General features: G+C 35.9%; 1 protein-coding gene across 2 annotated transcripts in view; it reads right to left on the bottom strand.

Moving 5' to 3' along the window:
• The window catches only part of Brwd3 (bromodomain and WD repeat domain containing 3), a 106616-nt gene that overhangs the window by 41706 nt on the left and 47891 nt on the right, over positions 1–17019 (bottom strand). For both annotated transcript variants that reach the window (XM_052734768.1, XM_052734761.1), the window contains exons 12-18: positions 15074–15114; positions 10371–10475; positions 9053–9206; positions 6645–6779; positions 5301–5429; positions 2907–3132; positions 1109–1276 (exon numbers count right to left, since the gene is read on the bottom strand). In XM_052734768.1, coding sequence (XP_052590728.1) covers positions 1109–1276; positions 2907–3132; positions 5301–5429; positions 6645–6779; positions 9053–9206; positions 10371–10475; positions 15074–15114 — 958 coding nt within the window. The remainder of the gene's footprint in view (positions 1–1108; positions 1277–2906; positions 3133–5300; positions 5430–6644; positions 6780–9052; positions 9207–10370; positions 10476–15073; positions 15115–17019) is intronic.

Here is a 17019-nt window from a genome sequence, read left to right on the forward strand (position 1 = left end):
TCCTTAGCACTAAGAAAAAAATCTTGCCAGGTGGAGGTGGCTCACACCTTTAATCCAGCACTAAGGAGGCAGAGGCAGACAGATCTCTGTGAGTTAGAGGACAGCCTGGTCTACAGAGCGAGTTCTAGGATAGCCAGGGCTACACAAAGAAACACTGTCTCAAAAAACTCACATTTCTTGACAAATTAGGATCGAAACAATTCAATATATATACATATTAATCTCAGGTACATAGGCACATTTCATGGTAAGTGAAAGAAGATGTACAATAGATAATAATAATAATAATATTCATGTTGGGGTTAGCAAGATGGTTCAGCAGGTAAAGGTGCTTGTTCTGGTGACCTGAGTTCTAGACCGTGGACACACACATGCTCACATATACATACACATGCAAAGTAAATGGGGAAAAGAATAATTAATTATATAATAGCTTCTACTGGTATTAAGAATAAGCTGTTGCGCAAGCCTGTTCAGGAGTCGTATCTGTATTCCCTAAGAGAGGGACAGACTTTTTTTCTCCTAGCCTATTTCGCTCATTCAGAAGTGAAGGATGATATGCTGCTGTCTCCTTTCAACAAGAAGGGCCAACTACTGGAATGGCACTTTCTACACTTGAGGTGGTTTACATTTAAAAACTTCGCCGGGCGGTGGTGGCGCACGCCTTTAATCCCAGCACTCGGGAGGCAGAGCCAGGCGGATCTCTGTGAGTTCGAGGCCAGCCTGGTCTCCAAAGCGAGTTCCAGGAAAGGCGCAAAGCTACACAGAGAAACCCTGTCTCGAAAAACCAAAAAAAAAAAAAAAAAAAAAAAACTTCATAGGTTGGGTCCCCAACAAAAGGGCCAGACTTATTCCAAGACAATAAACGGAATCAGGAAGAATATTGTATTTCAATACACTACCTACATTTGTTTGAAGAAGCTGAATCCTTTTAGTCATAAATGGTAACAATGAGATCATACTACTTTGGAATAACTGATATTAAAGTTATAAATTAAAATGTTTGCATTTATAAATATGAAATGTTATCACATTATACATTACACATGGCAAAAGTAAAATAGCTGAAATATGTTTTTGTACTTTCCACAAATATACAACTACTTACCACCATTAACAGAATACGATCTATTAATTGGAAAATGTGGAACATCTCCTTCATTAATTAGTCTGAGATCTTGTTCTCTCTGTAACTCCCTGATTATGCCATCAAGAATGCTTTCTTCTTGGTCATTGGTTTGTTGCCCAATTACCTGTTCTACCACCTCACCATCACCTTAATGAGACCAAAGACAGAAGAAAGTCAGATAAATTTCTTACGTTTTGTATACCTTCATATGGTTTTAAAAAAAAAAGTAAGCTTAACTTATAAATTGTGAGAGAAGTAATTAGAAATCATTTAAATTGAAAATAAAGTATACATGAAATAACACTTTATGGGAGTTTTTAAAAATATATTTAATGATTCAGCATTTGTACCTGATTTAACCAATAGTCCTAAATTAGACATTGTTATCTAGGCATTTTAAGGAATGATTATAATGTTAAATAATCCATTTTAAAACAAATTTTTTATATGCTATATTCTAAAAATTAGAGATTTAAGTAATTTTTTTTTTTTTACATTGGGTCTTTCTCTGTAACCCAACTTGGTCTGGAACTCACTATATAGTCTGGCATGGCCTGAGTTCATGGCAATCCTCCTGTCTCAGCCTTCTTAGTGCTGGGACTACAGCTGTGAGCCACCATGCCTGGCCTGAGTAATTTATAAACAAGCTTAGTCACAGTTACCTAGATTCTGCATCTTTTTCTTATGAAAATTTCATTCTGAAAGAAATTAAGTCTTTTAAGTAAATAAGTATTTTCATTTTTATAACACTAGTGTCTTAATAAGTAGAAATTTATTTTTATAATAAACTCAAATTCAATATTTACTTCTGAGTGAAAACTTTAACTTTTATCTTTCTTAAATGCATCATGTCCTATTTTTCATCTTGCCCTGAAATTAGATCAAATGCATTTGACAGAGTATTGAAGTAATTAGTTCTTGTAATATTAAGTATGCTAAATTAGTTTTTATTTAGATAGTTTCAGTCTGATATTCTATTTATTATTTACATTTTTCTCTTGGTTAATAAATATTAAATCATCAGAGTAACTAAATGCTACTACATTGCATTACAAATTTTTACTTCGTTTTATTTTATGAAGGTCAATTCAAGCATCAATTTCCTAGCAAAGAAAGAAAATCCAGAAGACAGGTGTGGTGGCACATGCCTGTAATCCCAACAGTAAAGCCTAAGACAGAAATGCAAATGAGCTAGCCTGGAGTATATAGTGAGATCCTGTTTCAAAAAAAAAATTTAAGAAGGAAAGGAAATTCTATTTGCAAATCTGTAACTTACTCCTCTATAATTAAATGAAAATTGTTAAGTATCAAACCAATACAAAGGCATTCTATGGAAGATGAAGCAGAAAAGACAGTCTACACAGCTGAAACATCTATCTAAAGAAACCTAGTCTCCTTTTTGGGGGTTCATTAACTAGCAGCTTTCAAAATGAGTTATTCATACTATAATCAATATAATTTTACCAATTAAGCTTAATATAGTAAAGTTAGTAAGCTTAATCATTACCAGAAGTCACTATACAGAACAAGGTCATACATATGGTAATGGTTTCCACTGTGGTAGGTGAACAAATTACCTCTTGGGCATGTTACTGTTTGTCTTAAACCAGTTACTTTTGCACAGCAGAGCTAAACAATGAAAAACTACTCTGTTAAGCTGTAATGTACAAGTAAAAAATAATAAAAATAATATATAATGCCTGTTATAACCTCTTTCAAAATTTAGTAAGGAACATACATCTGCAACACTTTAAATTTGCTTTAGGAGATAACATACCATTAGCCACATATCCCAGCTGTGGAATAAGCTGCTCATCTTTACAATTTTCCCGTCCTGGTACCAGCCGTTGAAATTTTGTAGGATGAGGATTTCCATCAACATCCACCAAGAATGGGGGAGGCATGAGGTGAGGAGCTTGCTGAGTTTGTTCATCTAATACATAGTTATTTGCATCTCTAATAAGTGGTCGATAATCAGTGTGGAAGAACATCTGATCTGGAATCTTTGTGAGAGATGTTTTGTTAGTGTTTAACATACCAGAGATGTATAGTCTGGGCCCTTATTTTTGTTCCTATAGCACATATATATTTTGAATCACACAGTTTTTATGTTCTCTCATAGTTCTATGTTGTCATATGTTCCTCTAGAAAGAAACAAATGACCTACATAGTAGTTTTCTTATCTATGAAATTCTATGATTTGCATTATTTTGAAGACCTCATATTATACTTCCCTAATTAGGATAAAAAATAAGGCAACAATCAGAAGTTGTGTATTTTGATTTGACTTATAACAAACACACAAACCTATATAACTTGAGTTCTTATTTTTATACAAGAATAAATTAAGCATAATATGCATAATGAGAGTGGTAAATATCAACCAAATCAACAATATTAAAAGCTATTGAGCTAACCTCAATGATGGTGAGGTCTCTTCCCACTATAAGATTCCACAATCTCCCTAGATTAATAGCTAATAAAATACAAAGAACCAGTTCTGTGTGCTACAGCATACCTATAATCCTAGCACTTAGAGAGGGTTGCAGTAAGTTTGATACCAGACTTTTAGCAGAAAAACTAAAAGATGTGAATGGAGGACTACATATATGACCTAACAAATTAGCCGAAAACAAGATAAACAATTTAAACAGAAGTATAACAAGCAACAAGATTGAACCAATCAGGGGAAAAAACTCTCAACTTAAAAAAAATCTGAATTCTATCAGCCCATTAAAGAAGGATTAACACCAATGCTTCTCAAGTAATTACATAAAACAGAAAAAGGAAAGAATGCTACCAAAACCTATTTACAAAGCCATCATTACCCTGATACAAAAACCAGATGAACACAACCATTTGTAACCTCAGTTCCAGGGGCTCTGACACCTTTTCCTAGTCTCCACTGGCACCAGGCATGCATGTAATGTACCAACATACATACATACAAAATACCCATACACATAAAATAAATGAATGAGGCCGGGCGGTGGTGGCGCACGCCTTTAATCCCAGCACTCGGGAGGCAGAGCCAGGCGGATCTCTGTGAGTTCGAGGCCAGCCTGGTCTCCAAAGCGAGTTCCAGGAAAGGCGCAAAGCTACACAGAGAAACCCTGTCTCGAAAAACCAAAAAAAAAAAAAAATGAATGAAGTTCAAAACACGTAACATCTCAACATAATAAAAGATAAATATGAAAAAAACTATAGTAAGCACCAAAGTAAATAAGTTAAACTCAAAGTATTTTCAACAAGAGCCAGAATAAGCAGGCCTATTTTCTTCACCCTCATTCAATACAGTGTCTGAAGTCTTAAAAGACTAAGACAAGAGACAGCTATAAAGGTGATAAAAACAGGAAACGAAGAAATCAAAGTTCCTTTATTTTCAGATAATATGACTGTATACACAAGAGACTCTAAAGACTTCACCACATGGGACTAGGCGAGGTGGCTCAGCAGTTAGTAGCACTTGTCTGCAGAGAACTGGATTCAATTCCCAGTTCCCACACGTTGGCTCACAACCATCTGTACCTCCAGTTCCAGGGTACCATCTTCTGACTTCTGAGGGCACCAGGCATTCATATGGTGCACATATATACATGCAAGTGAAACATCCATACACATAAAATAAATAAATCTAAAAAACATTTTAGAAGACTTCTGCAGAAAAACTCTAGAGGTGATAAAGCTGATAGAACAGCAGCAGGAGACGAAATAAATGTAAAACAATCAGTGGCCTTTCTTTATACTGATGACAAACACACCCAAGAAGAAATCAAGAAAACAACCCCACTCATATCAACCCCAGAAAGAAACTAAAATACCTTGTGATAAACCTAACCAAGGAAGACAAAAAATCTGTACACTGAAACCTTTAAAGCACCAAAGAAGAGAAATATGTTTTCTCTCATACATGGGTCCTAGATTTCATATTGATACAAAAAGCAATCTATATTTATGACATGAACGAAGAAGTGAAACTATCTGGGGGGACTAATGTGGCGGGGGGAGAGAAAAGGGAAGGGAAGGACATATTCTCAATATACAATATAGACTTGTACAAAAATCTCCTCATGCAACACAGTACCATGTTCCATGAATACATACAATGAAAAACTTCAATGAATGGTACAATCCCAAATTATTGTCTGTAACAAAAATTATATATACTAACCTTTTCATAGTATTTACTGCATCCAAAGCCAAATAGCAACAAATGCCCATGGGAATCTGTGCAGGCAAAATGGTTTCCATCTGGTGAAAATTTACAATCAAACACTGCCCCGTGACCTTGGCCTTCAATCTGAAATTCAGAGGAGTCTTTTAAGTCATTTTAAGAGTCCTCAAATACTAAGTAGGCAATAGCTTGTTCCTAGCTATTCCCTTGAATTATGTGATAAATCAACATTCCAGTGTACTCTCTGGCTTCTGTAGCCAGAACCCTAGAGTAAACAATAAATCTCTGAACTATAATTATGGAGGAGAAAATTGAGGGAGACACAATGAACAACTGCACCTAACATAATAACGTATGAAATAATAAATGAAGGAGGAAAGTTAAAAGGATCTATATGCACCCAAACTGACAATGGTGCTATTCAACAAAGTGAAGATATTATTTTTATATCTTCAGTTATAAGATAAGCCTTTCAGTAACTATCTTAAAAGTAAACTATGCAAATAATCCACTAACATAAGACATAGTATTATCAATGATAATCTATATAAAGTCTGCAGAAGTGAGCTCAAAGGTCCAGCCACAGTTTTGCATTGTTTATTTGGAACTATTCTTAAGAAAAGGACCCTAAACGTGCGAGATATGAGTATGCTCATCAGAGAAGAGTGATGTTTTACTCAGAGAAATGATAACTAATCAAGTTTTTATGTAATTTCTATGAGATTTATGTCACAGTCATCTCTATCAGTACACAAGATCCTGTCTCAGAAACAAATAAATAAGCCACAGCCAGGTATGGCAGTGCACACCTGAAATCCAAGCACACAGGAGGTAGGGCAGGGGGATCAGAAGTTAAAGGTCATTGCTGGTTACACTGAGAGTTTGAGGTACACTTGAGCTGTATGAGATACTGTCTCCTCCAACAACAACAATAAAAGAACATGTACATATGTACGAATATGTATTTTGCAAGTAAGTTTTGGACTATGAAACTCATATAGTTGAGGTGTATACCATAGACAGATTCATGATTTAATTTTTTCTTTGTATTCATGAATTGAAATTACAGTTTAAACATTGATCTTTTGGTATTTTAGCTTACATTTCCAATTGTAAGAAATTTGATTGAACATTTCAGTTTAGATGTACATATCAGAATATGGAAAATGTTAACACCAAAATAAGTAGCCATGCTGAAAGATCTAACTCTAAGCCCCTGAGTCATTCTCTGAATTATTTCACTGACTTATACACAGATGACAAGCTGTTCCTTTGTCCTAGGCCACTGGATTATCAAAAAAGCAAAGTAAGATTTAATATGTTTAAACACAGGTTTCTTACCATATTAAAGTAATTTCGAATTTTGGTCCCTCGGTCAAGGTCCCAAATAAAAATGTTCCCATCATGACCTGCTGAAAGTATGATCCTTTGATCAAATGGATGTGCTTCTAGAACAAATACTTCATCATCATGCCCCTGTGATGAAAATCAATATTAGAAATGAAAAGCAACACCAGATGTCTGGTTTATTTGTCCAAAAGATCTTGAGCACTAGAAGTCTAGTTGAGATGAATTAATACATACCAATTGACTAGCATCCACTCATGGGTACTTCATAAATAAATATTTTAGTTAGAGGGCCTTAAATGCAGAACTGCTGGTTTTATAAACCTGATAGTCTTAGATAAGACACGGAAAGATAATTAAGGCTCACTAACCACTGAAATGTAATTTGGAGATGTAGGACTTCAATAATTTTTTAAAAGCCACAGCAAATACAACAAGCAGGGTGTGACGGCATATGTACTTCCAGCAGTCAAGACATGCATGTGGGCATTCGGAGGCCACCCGTGACTATAAAGTGAGTGTGAAGCCAGTCGGAATTATACGAGATAGGATCTCAAAGGAAAATACAAGTTGGAGGACAAAGAAAGGAAAATAGAAAATGTCATTTCCATCCACCCCTACCACCATGATAAAAAACCTTGACTGGTTTCCATCTAACATTTTCACCATGGTATCTGTAGTGTCAGAACTCACAGGTCTGATCTGAACTATATAGTGAAACCTTACCTCAAAAAAAAAAATAGGTGCAGACCGGCCCAAAATATAAATTGCTAAGATGAATAGGTAAAATTCCATTACAGAATGTACCATCAATAACTTGAAGACAACCAAAATTCTTTCCTGTAACTACTAAAAATGTTCTTTCTATTCTGTAACTAAGACCTCTGTTAAAAAACCAATCTGAACAGCCACTATTTTTCAATTTCCTAAAAGAATATTCAATAAAGCATGAATTGATATTGATAATTCAAATGGTAATTGCATATCTATTTCAGAGTACATTAGGAAAAAGTCTCTCCCAGATCAGATCTGATCACTGGTAGAAATTTGAATTGGTACATCTTGCACTTTTAAGAATCAACCCTTATTTGATTAAAAGGTATTCTCTTTTAAAAAGCTGCAAGGAGAAAATTTTGCTTAATTTTCCACTGATTTCTAATACCTGGTCTAGAACCTTTCACACAGTAGATGCTCAGGAGGCATTGTTTGAATGGAATAGCTTTATGCCCTGCCAAGATCCTGATATAAACTGTTACAATTGAAATGCAAGTACTATATGAAATGAAGGGCTTGGAATTTAGTTCAATTGGCAGAGTGCTTGCCTAGTATCACACCCCTGCATAAAACCGTGTGATGGCACATGCCTATAATCCCAGGATTTGGGAGATGGAACCAGGAAGAATAGGAAATTCAAGGTCCTCATTTGCTAAATAGAAAACTTAAGGCTAGCCTGGACTACATGAAACAAAGAAGGAAAAAAAAAAGACAAAAAAAAAGAGAAAAGTAGCTTTGTCTATGACTGTACAATTCAGTGAAAACAGGTGATCTATGAGTCAGTCCAGAAGAAGAGTGTCACTAAACAAGGCTTTAAGGTAATTACGAAGATGGAACTTTACAAAGATTTATTAAATTAACAGCTATAACAGAAATGGGGAAGGAATTGTTTTGGGGAAATGGGATGAGAGCAGGGAGGGGAAACTTAGTCGGGATGTGAAATGAATGAATAATTTAATTAATAATAAAAACATCATTCCTCTTTTCAGTGGTAAATCATGTATTAGTCCTATCTGGTGGATGTACCAAAAGACCCCCCAAAATATTCTCCAAAGGCTAGTAAGTAATAGAAAGGAAAGTAAAACTTACATGTCTTGTTCCTAGAATAATGTACTTTGACCTTTTTCATTCTTTTTAGAGACAAGGTCTCACTATACTGACCAGACTGCTCTCAAACTAGGTTAAAGTAATTATCATACCTCAGCCTCCTAAGCATTGGACCTACAACACACCACTTCATTAGGCTTAAATAGTTTCTTTTCCTATTAAAAAGTATAATACTGGGCCCTGGCCCCCGTTTTGGGTAACTGTTGCCTTGCTTGCTGCCCTTGACCTTGATATCCTCCCTATGCTAATTCCCTCCCAGGTTCCACCCTCCTGAATGCTTAAGGGAAGTTCCTTCTCTAGTATCCTGCACAATGGGCGTTAACAGCTTAGATGCAAGATTGTAAAACATAGGTAGCGAACTTCTGCCCTCCAGGGTTCTCCCATTGTGCTGTAAGCCTGTATTTAAAACATCCTCCCTCCTTCAATAAACCACATTCGGCATAAAAAAAAACCTGAAAAACTATAAAAAAATAAAAAATAAAAGAAAAATTTAAACTATTAAAAAAAAGTATAATACTTACAGACAAAGTATGAAGAAGCTGCCCTGTGACAGAATTCCAAACTTTCAAAAGGAAATTGTTCACTGCAGTAATAACAGTGGTGTCATAACGATCCCAAGCCACCATGGTCACCTTTAGCTTAGTGACTTTGTCCTCTGCAGATGTCAAATTATTCCTGAAGCAAAAATTTGAAATATTTGTATCTTGCACATTTTAACAAAGGTAAACACAAAACAGCAAACTATGAAAAAATTTTCTAGGAGAATGCAAATGATTGGATAAAAAAAAGTCTAAGAGTATTCATGAAAAAAAACCTGTACCCCATCATGGAATACTACTCATATATTGACGGCAGTGAAGGCTAAAAAATATGGTAGGCAAATAGTTGTGGTCAGCTTTTTGTCAATTTTGCACAAGCTTGTGTCATGTGGGAGGATGGAATCTCAATTGGGAAAGTGCCTCCATTAAGTCTTTAGGTAAGACTCTAGGGCATTTTCTTGACTAACCATTAATGATGGGGGAGGGCCCAGCCTACTCTGGGCAGTACCACCTCTGGGCAGGCTGAGTAAGCTATAGAGAGCAAGCCTAAGTAAGTAGTGTTAGCCATGGCTTCTGCTTCAGTTCCTGCCTCCAGGTTCTTGCCTTGAGTTCTTCAGTGATGGAGTATGATCGGGGAGTTGTAAGATGAAATAAGCCCTTTCCTCTCCAAATTGCTTTTGGCTATGATGCTTAATCACAGCGATAGAAACCAAACTAATATAATAGTTGCTTGGACACACACAAAAAGTGAGATCAGAAAGAACTCTGTATCTTAAAAAATAAAATTCACAGTATGATCAGGTTGGCTGCCAAAAAATACAAAAATGTACAGTGGTGATATTATCTCCTTAACTATTACTTTTAAAAATAATAGGCTTTGTAAATAAGTATCAGCAAATTAGTTTACTTAAATGACTATGGCATTAACAATATCTGTCCATGACTAATAAGGTAGTCAATTTAAAGGTCAAACATGAATAAATCTAATTATTTCAAAGAGACTGACATATCTTCTAATAAGCAGTATTCTGATGAAAGCAGATACTGATTAAATGCATATATAATGCCAAGTATAAATGCTAACAACATGAAATATAAGGGAGTCCTCAGTAATTAGAGTAAAAGGTAAACAGCAAAGGAACAGTTGCTAAGAGACTGAATAAAGGTGTAAATTTCATGTCTAGTAATTAATTTCAAACTATTTACTAACATAAAAATTATAGGCATTGTTAAATATGGGGCAATGCAAAGGATGATAAGCCACGGGAGACCCCCTGAAATATCTAACATCCATTCTTACCCACTCATCTTAGTAGCCATATCTAGCACTATACTCTTCCATTCTTGTTGTTGATACTGCCATATTCTTGCTGTTCCATCTCTACTTCCACTAACAAATCTTAAACTGGAAAAAAGTTAAAATAACCTTGTTATTTTTCCAAAACTCATCACATTTTCTTGATTATAAAATGAATAACCTTCATACACTACTGGAATATGTAAACCAGTACACTGATTTTAGAGAACAGTTTGTCAGTTCCTGAAATGCTAAACATAAAGTTACCTTTCGCCCCAGCAATCCTATTCCAGGGACAAATCCACCAAAAGAAATGAAAACATTAGTCCACATAAACACTCAAAAATCCCCAAAGCAGAAACAAATGAAATGTTTACCCGTGGATAAGTAAAGTATGGCATTCATACAACAGACTATTATTCAATAATAAAACCTGATACATTTTGTAATGTGGGTGAATACTGAACATACAAGTAAGTTTAATGACAAAGAGAGGAACAGTTGCCCAGTGCTGGCTGGGAAAGAGTGACGATAGGCTTGAGGATTCACAGCTAAAGGGAATGAGCATGCTATAGGGTTAAAGAACATGTTTGCTCAAAGAATAACACTGAAGGTTGTACAACACTATAAATATACAGAAATTTTTATTATGAGCTACCTTTTATAGTATATTTGTTCACCCACAAGTTTGATACTGTATTTTTTCTGATCTTTCAGACATGCATTTAAACCAGACATGTTTGCATGCCTGTTGCACTCAAGATGAGGCAGGAAGATTACAAGTTCAAGGCCAGCACGAGCTATATACTAAGAGACTTATGAAAAAAATAAAAATCCATTGAAACATATATATTGACCCATTTTCCCCTTAGGAAACAGAATCCCACCATATACAAGGTTGTTTATAACTGTTTTTTGTAGCTCTTAATCTACATTTACAAGTATAAAGCTATATCAATTTCAGTAAGTGTTCAACTATATGGATATCAAAATTTACTTAATGAAGCTCATAATGATCAATAATCATATTATGTGGTAGTTTGAAAGAAAATGGCCCCCCCAAAGGGAGTGGCATTGTTAGGAAGTGTGGCCTTGTTGGAGTAGGTGTGGTCTTGTAGGAGGAAGTATGTCACTGTGGAGGTAGCTTTGAGGTCTCATATATGCTAAAGATATATGCAGTGTCACAGAACACTTCCTGTTGCCTTCAAGATGCAGGACTCTCAGTCTACTTCCTGCTGACTGCATATCAACATATAGCAGCAGCTCCTTCTCCAGCACCATGTCTGCCTGCATGCCACTATGCTCACGCCATGATGATAGTGGACTAAACCTCTGAAACTGTAAGCCACCACCTCAATTAAATATTTTCCTTTATAAGAGTTGCCTCATGGGAGGTCTTACCTTCTTGTAGAAGGGAATAGGGGGTGGGTTGGGAGGGGGAGGCTGGAGGAGCAGAGGAGGGAAGAGGAGGATCTTTGATTGGTATGGAAAATGAATAAAAAACTTTTCTTAATAAAAAAAAATTTTAAAAGATAGAAAAGAGTTGCCATGGTCATAGTGTCTCTTCATAGCAACAGAAACCCTAACTAAGACATATTCGTTTTACTTTACAGCTTTAAACTTAATGTTATGACGGGCATCTCTAGCTGTCTTTGTACAATCTCATATATTGTACTGAGTTAAAAGAGGCATATCTTTAAAAGCTCTTGATGTGTACTGCTAAATTGTTTCCCTATATTTTGAAAAAAAATAAGACTCTTAAGAAAAGTTGTAAGAAAGGATCAATTTATAATACTTAATATATTGAATATTAAATTTTTAAATATCCTGTAATTTTTTAAAGAAAATTCTGATAGTTAAGACATAGTAACAATGCTTTGGAAATACACATTTACAAATAGACAAGAAATTAAAATTTCAGGTTCTTTTAATAGGAAAACATAGTAACATGGGTGCTGGAGAAATGGCTCAGTGGTTAAGAAGGCCTGTAACTCCAAATGCAGGATTTCTGACTCTCTTTGTAGGCAACTGTACTCAGGTTCACATACCCGCATGTAGAAACACACACACACATACATACTCACACTCACACACACACACTCACACAGAATTCAAAGTAAAAATAAGTGCTATAGAGGTAACTCAGCAGTTAAGAGCATATATTGCTCTTCTAGAAGACCCAAGTTCAATTCCCAGTACCATATCAGGAGGCTCACAATCTATTAATTCCAGCTCAAGAGGACCTGATCTCTTTAGCCTCCTTAGGCACCCACACATATGTGGACACTTATTTATGCATGCACACACACACAATTAAAAATAAAAAAAACGCCGGGCGGTGGTGGCGCATGCCTTTAATCCCAGCACTCGGGAGGCAGAGCCAGGCGGATCTCTGTGAGTTCGAGGCCAGCCTGGGCTACCAAGTGAGTTCCAGGAAAGGCGCAAAGCTACACAGAGAAACCCTGTCTTGAAAAACCAAAAAATAAAAAAATAAAAATAAAATAAAAATTAAAAAAAAACCTAAATCTTAAAAAAATTAATAAATTAGCCAGGTGGTGGTGGCGCACACCTTTAATCCCAGCACTCAGGAGGCAGAGGCAGGTGGATCTCTGTGAGTTTGAGGCCAGCCTGGTCTACAGAGCAAGATCCAGGACAGGTACCAAAACTACACAGAGAAACCCTGTATCGAAAAACAAACAAAAAAAACCTAATAATAATAATAATAATAATAATAATAATAATAATAATAATAATAACTCATAGAGGTGGCTCAGCAGTTAAGAGTACTTGTTGCTCTTCTAGAGGACCTGGATTTGGCTCTCAGCACCCATGTCATATGGCCTACATCTGCTTATAACTCCAGCTCTATGGCATCCAAGCCCCTCTTCTGGTCTATGCAGGCACCCACATATATGTGGTTAACACACACAAATACACACAGAGACAAACACATACACCCAAATAAATAAAAACAGATTTAAAGCCAGGTGGCGGTGGTGCATGCCTTTAATCCCAGCACTCAGGAGGCAGAGCCAGGCAGATGTCTGTGACTTTGAGGCCAGCCTGGACTATAGAGCGAGATCCAGGATAGGCACCAAAACTACACAAAGAAACCCTGTCTCAAACACACACACACACACACACACACACACACACACACAAAAAATAGATTTAAAAGTCAATTAAGAATGGTAATATGGTTAAGTCATTCTTAAATTTTGTTTTTAGGTTTTGTCATTCTTAATACAGATAAACTGTCAACCCTCATTATTTGCTTTTATAGTTGACAAAGTTGGTCAAAATTCATCTTTGTAATTACTCTGTTCAAAAGTACTTAGAAATAAAACAGTCACCCACAGAGTTTTCATATAGGCATATAGATACAAATGTATGCTAACTTGATCTATTTTTTTTATCAAATTTTAGACCAGCATAGACTATTACATTTGGAGATTAGATATTTTAGAGGGTTCACAGCTAAGTGTATATAAGATATGCTTTTATAGAGATAGGGAATGTGTCTTATGAGTAGTAGAGACCAGTGATACAAATGTTCAGAGGATGGCAAAATAAATATAAAATCTGGAGGCCCCAGGAAAGGCTCCAAGTAGGACATGAACCTTCAAGGCCAGATGAGACATAGACAAGATAGAATCAGGAGGGAGAGAAAGGGAGGCAGAGATGGAAGAAGAAGGAAAAGAGACAAGGAGAAGGGAGGTAGGACATGTAGGAGGAAAAAATTAAGGTAGAAGGTAGGGAATGACATTTCTGGCTAGGACTTATGTGAGGGAAAGTAGAAGTGAAGTAATGGATGAGGTAATATGAACATATGGAATAGGAACAATGCATAAAGCAACTAGGGAAAATGTGCAGATTCACATGAGAAAAGAATGCCTGTGTCTAACTAAGTCAAGTTGTCCAGAATTTAGAAATGCCATGTTGACGTTTAAAATTTATTCTAGAGCAATAGAAGAGAAAATGCTAAAAAAATTTCTGAATAGAACAAATGTTTACTTGTCAGAGACATATTAATCAAATAACAGAAGAATTCTTGATTACGTTAGGTGGTAAAAAAGAAAACAGAAAAAGCAAAGTAAACAAGAAAGAACTCGGGAAGATGAAGAGCTGATAGACTATGGTCACTACTGAGTTAAAAATATTGGGAAGAGAAAGATATCAAGGAAGACAGACACGGACTTTGAACCTAGTGACGGAACAAAACAGCTATTTTCTGCCTCATGCATGTGTCTGTAAGGTGAGAAAAAACTCTGAGCTACTTTGTCTAACGTAATCTCCCAACGTAGCAGACAGCATCAGTACCACAGACTATACCAAATAATCTGCCCCTCTGCACAAATGCACCTTTTAGGTTTTATCTTTACAACTAGCCAAACAATTCAAGTAACCAAGATCATCTAAAAACCCTTTGGCAGTTAGTGAAACTGGGGTATAATAGGGAATTTCCAGGTCTACAGAAGGTGGCTTGGGGTACAAAATTTCTAGGTGCAACTGCAGTAACTGTAAACTGAGCTCAAACAGCTTAACTCTGGGGAAGGTGATGTGAACACAGACGTTTAGCCTAGCAAAGGATTTCTAAGAGAGTTTCCTGAGAAGTCAGTGTCTGGATAGCAACCGTATTGGTTTGGAAGGAATTATTTAAAAAAGCATCAAATATTTCTTTATACAAATATGTACTCCATAATTACCTGTCTCCATTGTTACAGAACTGAACAGCAACAACTTTATCCTAAAACAGAACAGACTTTTGATTAAAATGATAAAGTGAAGTTATGTGAAAAATAAAATGTCCTCCTAAATTTATACACAACAGCTTTACATAGTAGATTCTATTTAAATATGATTTTCAATTCTAAAAAAAATTCTTAAAACAATAAATCACTGAAGCCTCTAACAATGTACAAAATAAGTAAGTTGGTGGCATTCTCAAACAAACTAGACATAAACAAATCTGCTTGTAAATCATCTCAAGAGATGCATAGTTCTGAACAGGTATCACTGTATTACATCCTCCCTAAGACAACACAGTAATAGAATGATGTGTAAATCTCATCATTCTTTATCAATAAAAGCCAGGAGTCAGTTATCGGGGTAAGAACCTGAACGATCAGAGAAGCAGGGGAACAGCCACCAGTGACTTCCTACCTCCTAAGACAACTGAGTTCCATGAAATTTCCCAATTGTTTTATTTGTACAACTTCAGAAAACTATTTATTTACTTGTTTTCCATGTGTTCTTTTAAAGAGTAAGCTGAAATTTGTAACTCTTTTCACTTTCTTTGACAATGAAGCTAAAATGCATCCTCACACACTATACTCATTTTCACAATCTCCAGTTGTCAAATTGCACTTGAACTTAACTTTTAATAAAACAGAAGCAATTTGTTTATAATTAATTTAATTTTTAAAATTAAGCTATTTATATGGCCACATATTTCTGATTTATATTGTTTTATAGTTTCAATGTGGTATTTACTGATAACCTCTGAATTCTCACTGACGGTTTTCCTAACTAATTTTAGATGTCCTGATGAAATAATATAACCTTAACAACTAACATGAGTGGTAAGTCACTCATTCCAACAGGAGATTTTTACTTGGTAACACTTTTGTACTTACCTGGACCCCTGTAAATTAAATTTTCTTCATTCCCCCCCTTAATTCTTTCCCACTCATGTATTTCTCCTCTCTCAGGACTCTATGAACTAGACCGTGCTTGTCTATACAGTGCAGAGGGATTTCCTTATCATGCTGAGCTCAAATGGATTTCTTACATTTAGTTGCTGTGGATGATTGATTGATAAATAAAACTCTGATTGGCCAGTAGCCAGGCAGGAAGGATAGGCGGGACAAGGAGGAGAAGAATTCTGGGAAGTGGAAGGCTGAGGCAGAGAGACGCTGCCAGCTGCCGCCATGACAAGGGAGATGTAAGGTACCAGCCACATGGCAACTTATAGATTAATAGAAAGAAATGGGTTAATTTAAGATATAAGAACAGCTAGCAAGAAGCCTGCCACGGCCATACAGTTTGTAAGTAATATAAGTCTCTGTGTGTTTACTTGGTTGGGTCTGAGCGGCTGCAGGACTGGTGGGTGAGAGAGATTTGTCCTGACCGTGGGCTAAGTTTTTCTCTTGCACAACTTAAATAAACTTCCAACATTTAGTATCTAGAATATGAAGCAGCAAGGTGAGAGCAAGCTGGATCTGCTATATCTAAAATTGCACAGTTCTCAAAGGAAGAAATGCAAATGGTCAATAAATATTTGAAAAAGCATCAACATTCTTATCCATCAGGGAAATGCAAATTCAAACTACATTAGGATTCCATCTCACCTCAGAATAGTCAGAATGGCTATGACAGAGAAAACAAACAACAAAAAACTGATGGCCAGGATATGAAGAAAAAGCATCCCCTATGCTACTGATGGGAATGTAAAGTGAGAGGCACTATGAAAACCAGTATAGATATTTCTTGAAAATTTAAAAGGGAATACTACCATATGACTCATGTATACTACTCTTGTGTATTCATATAAATGACTCTAAATCAACCTATAACAGAGATACTTGGACATTCATGTTCATTGTTGCATTACTCACGATAACTAGTAAGTGGAACTATCCTAAATGTCCAT

The sequence above is a fragment of the Peromyscus californicus genome, unplaced genomic scaffold (genome assembly GCF_007827085.1).
Source record: "Peromyscus californicus insignis strain IS unplaced genomic scaffold, ASM782708v3 Scaffold_10__1_contigs__length_136768540, whole genome shotgun sequence".
Lineage (NCBI taxonomy): Eukaryota > Metazoa > Chordata > Mammalia > Rodentia > Cricetidae > Peromyscus > Peromyscus californicus.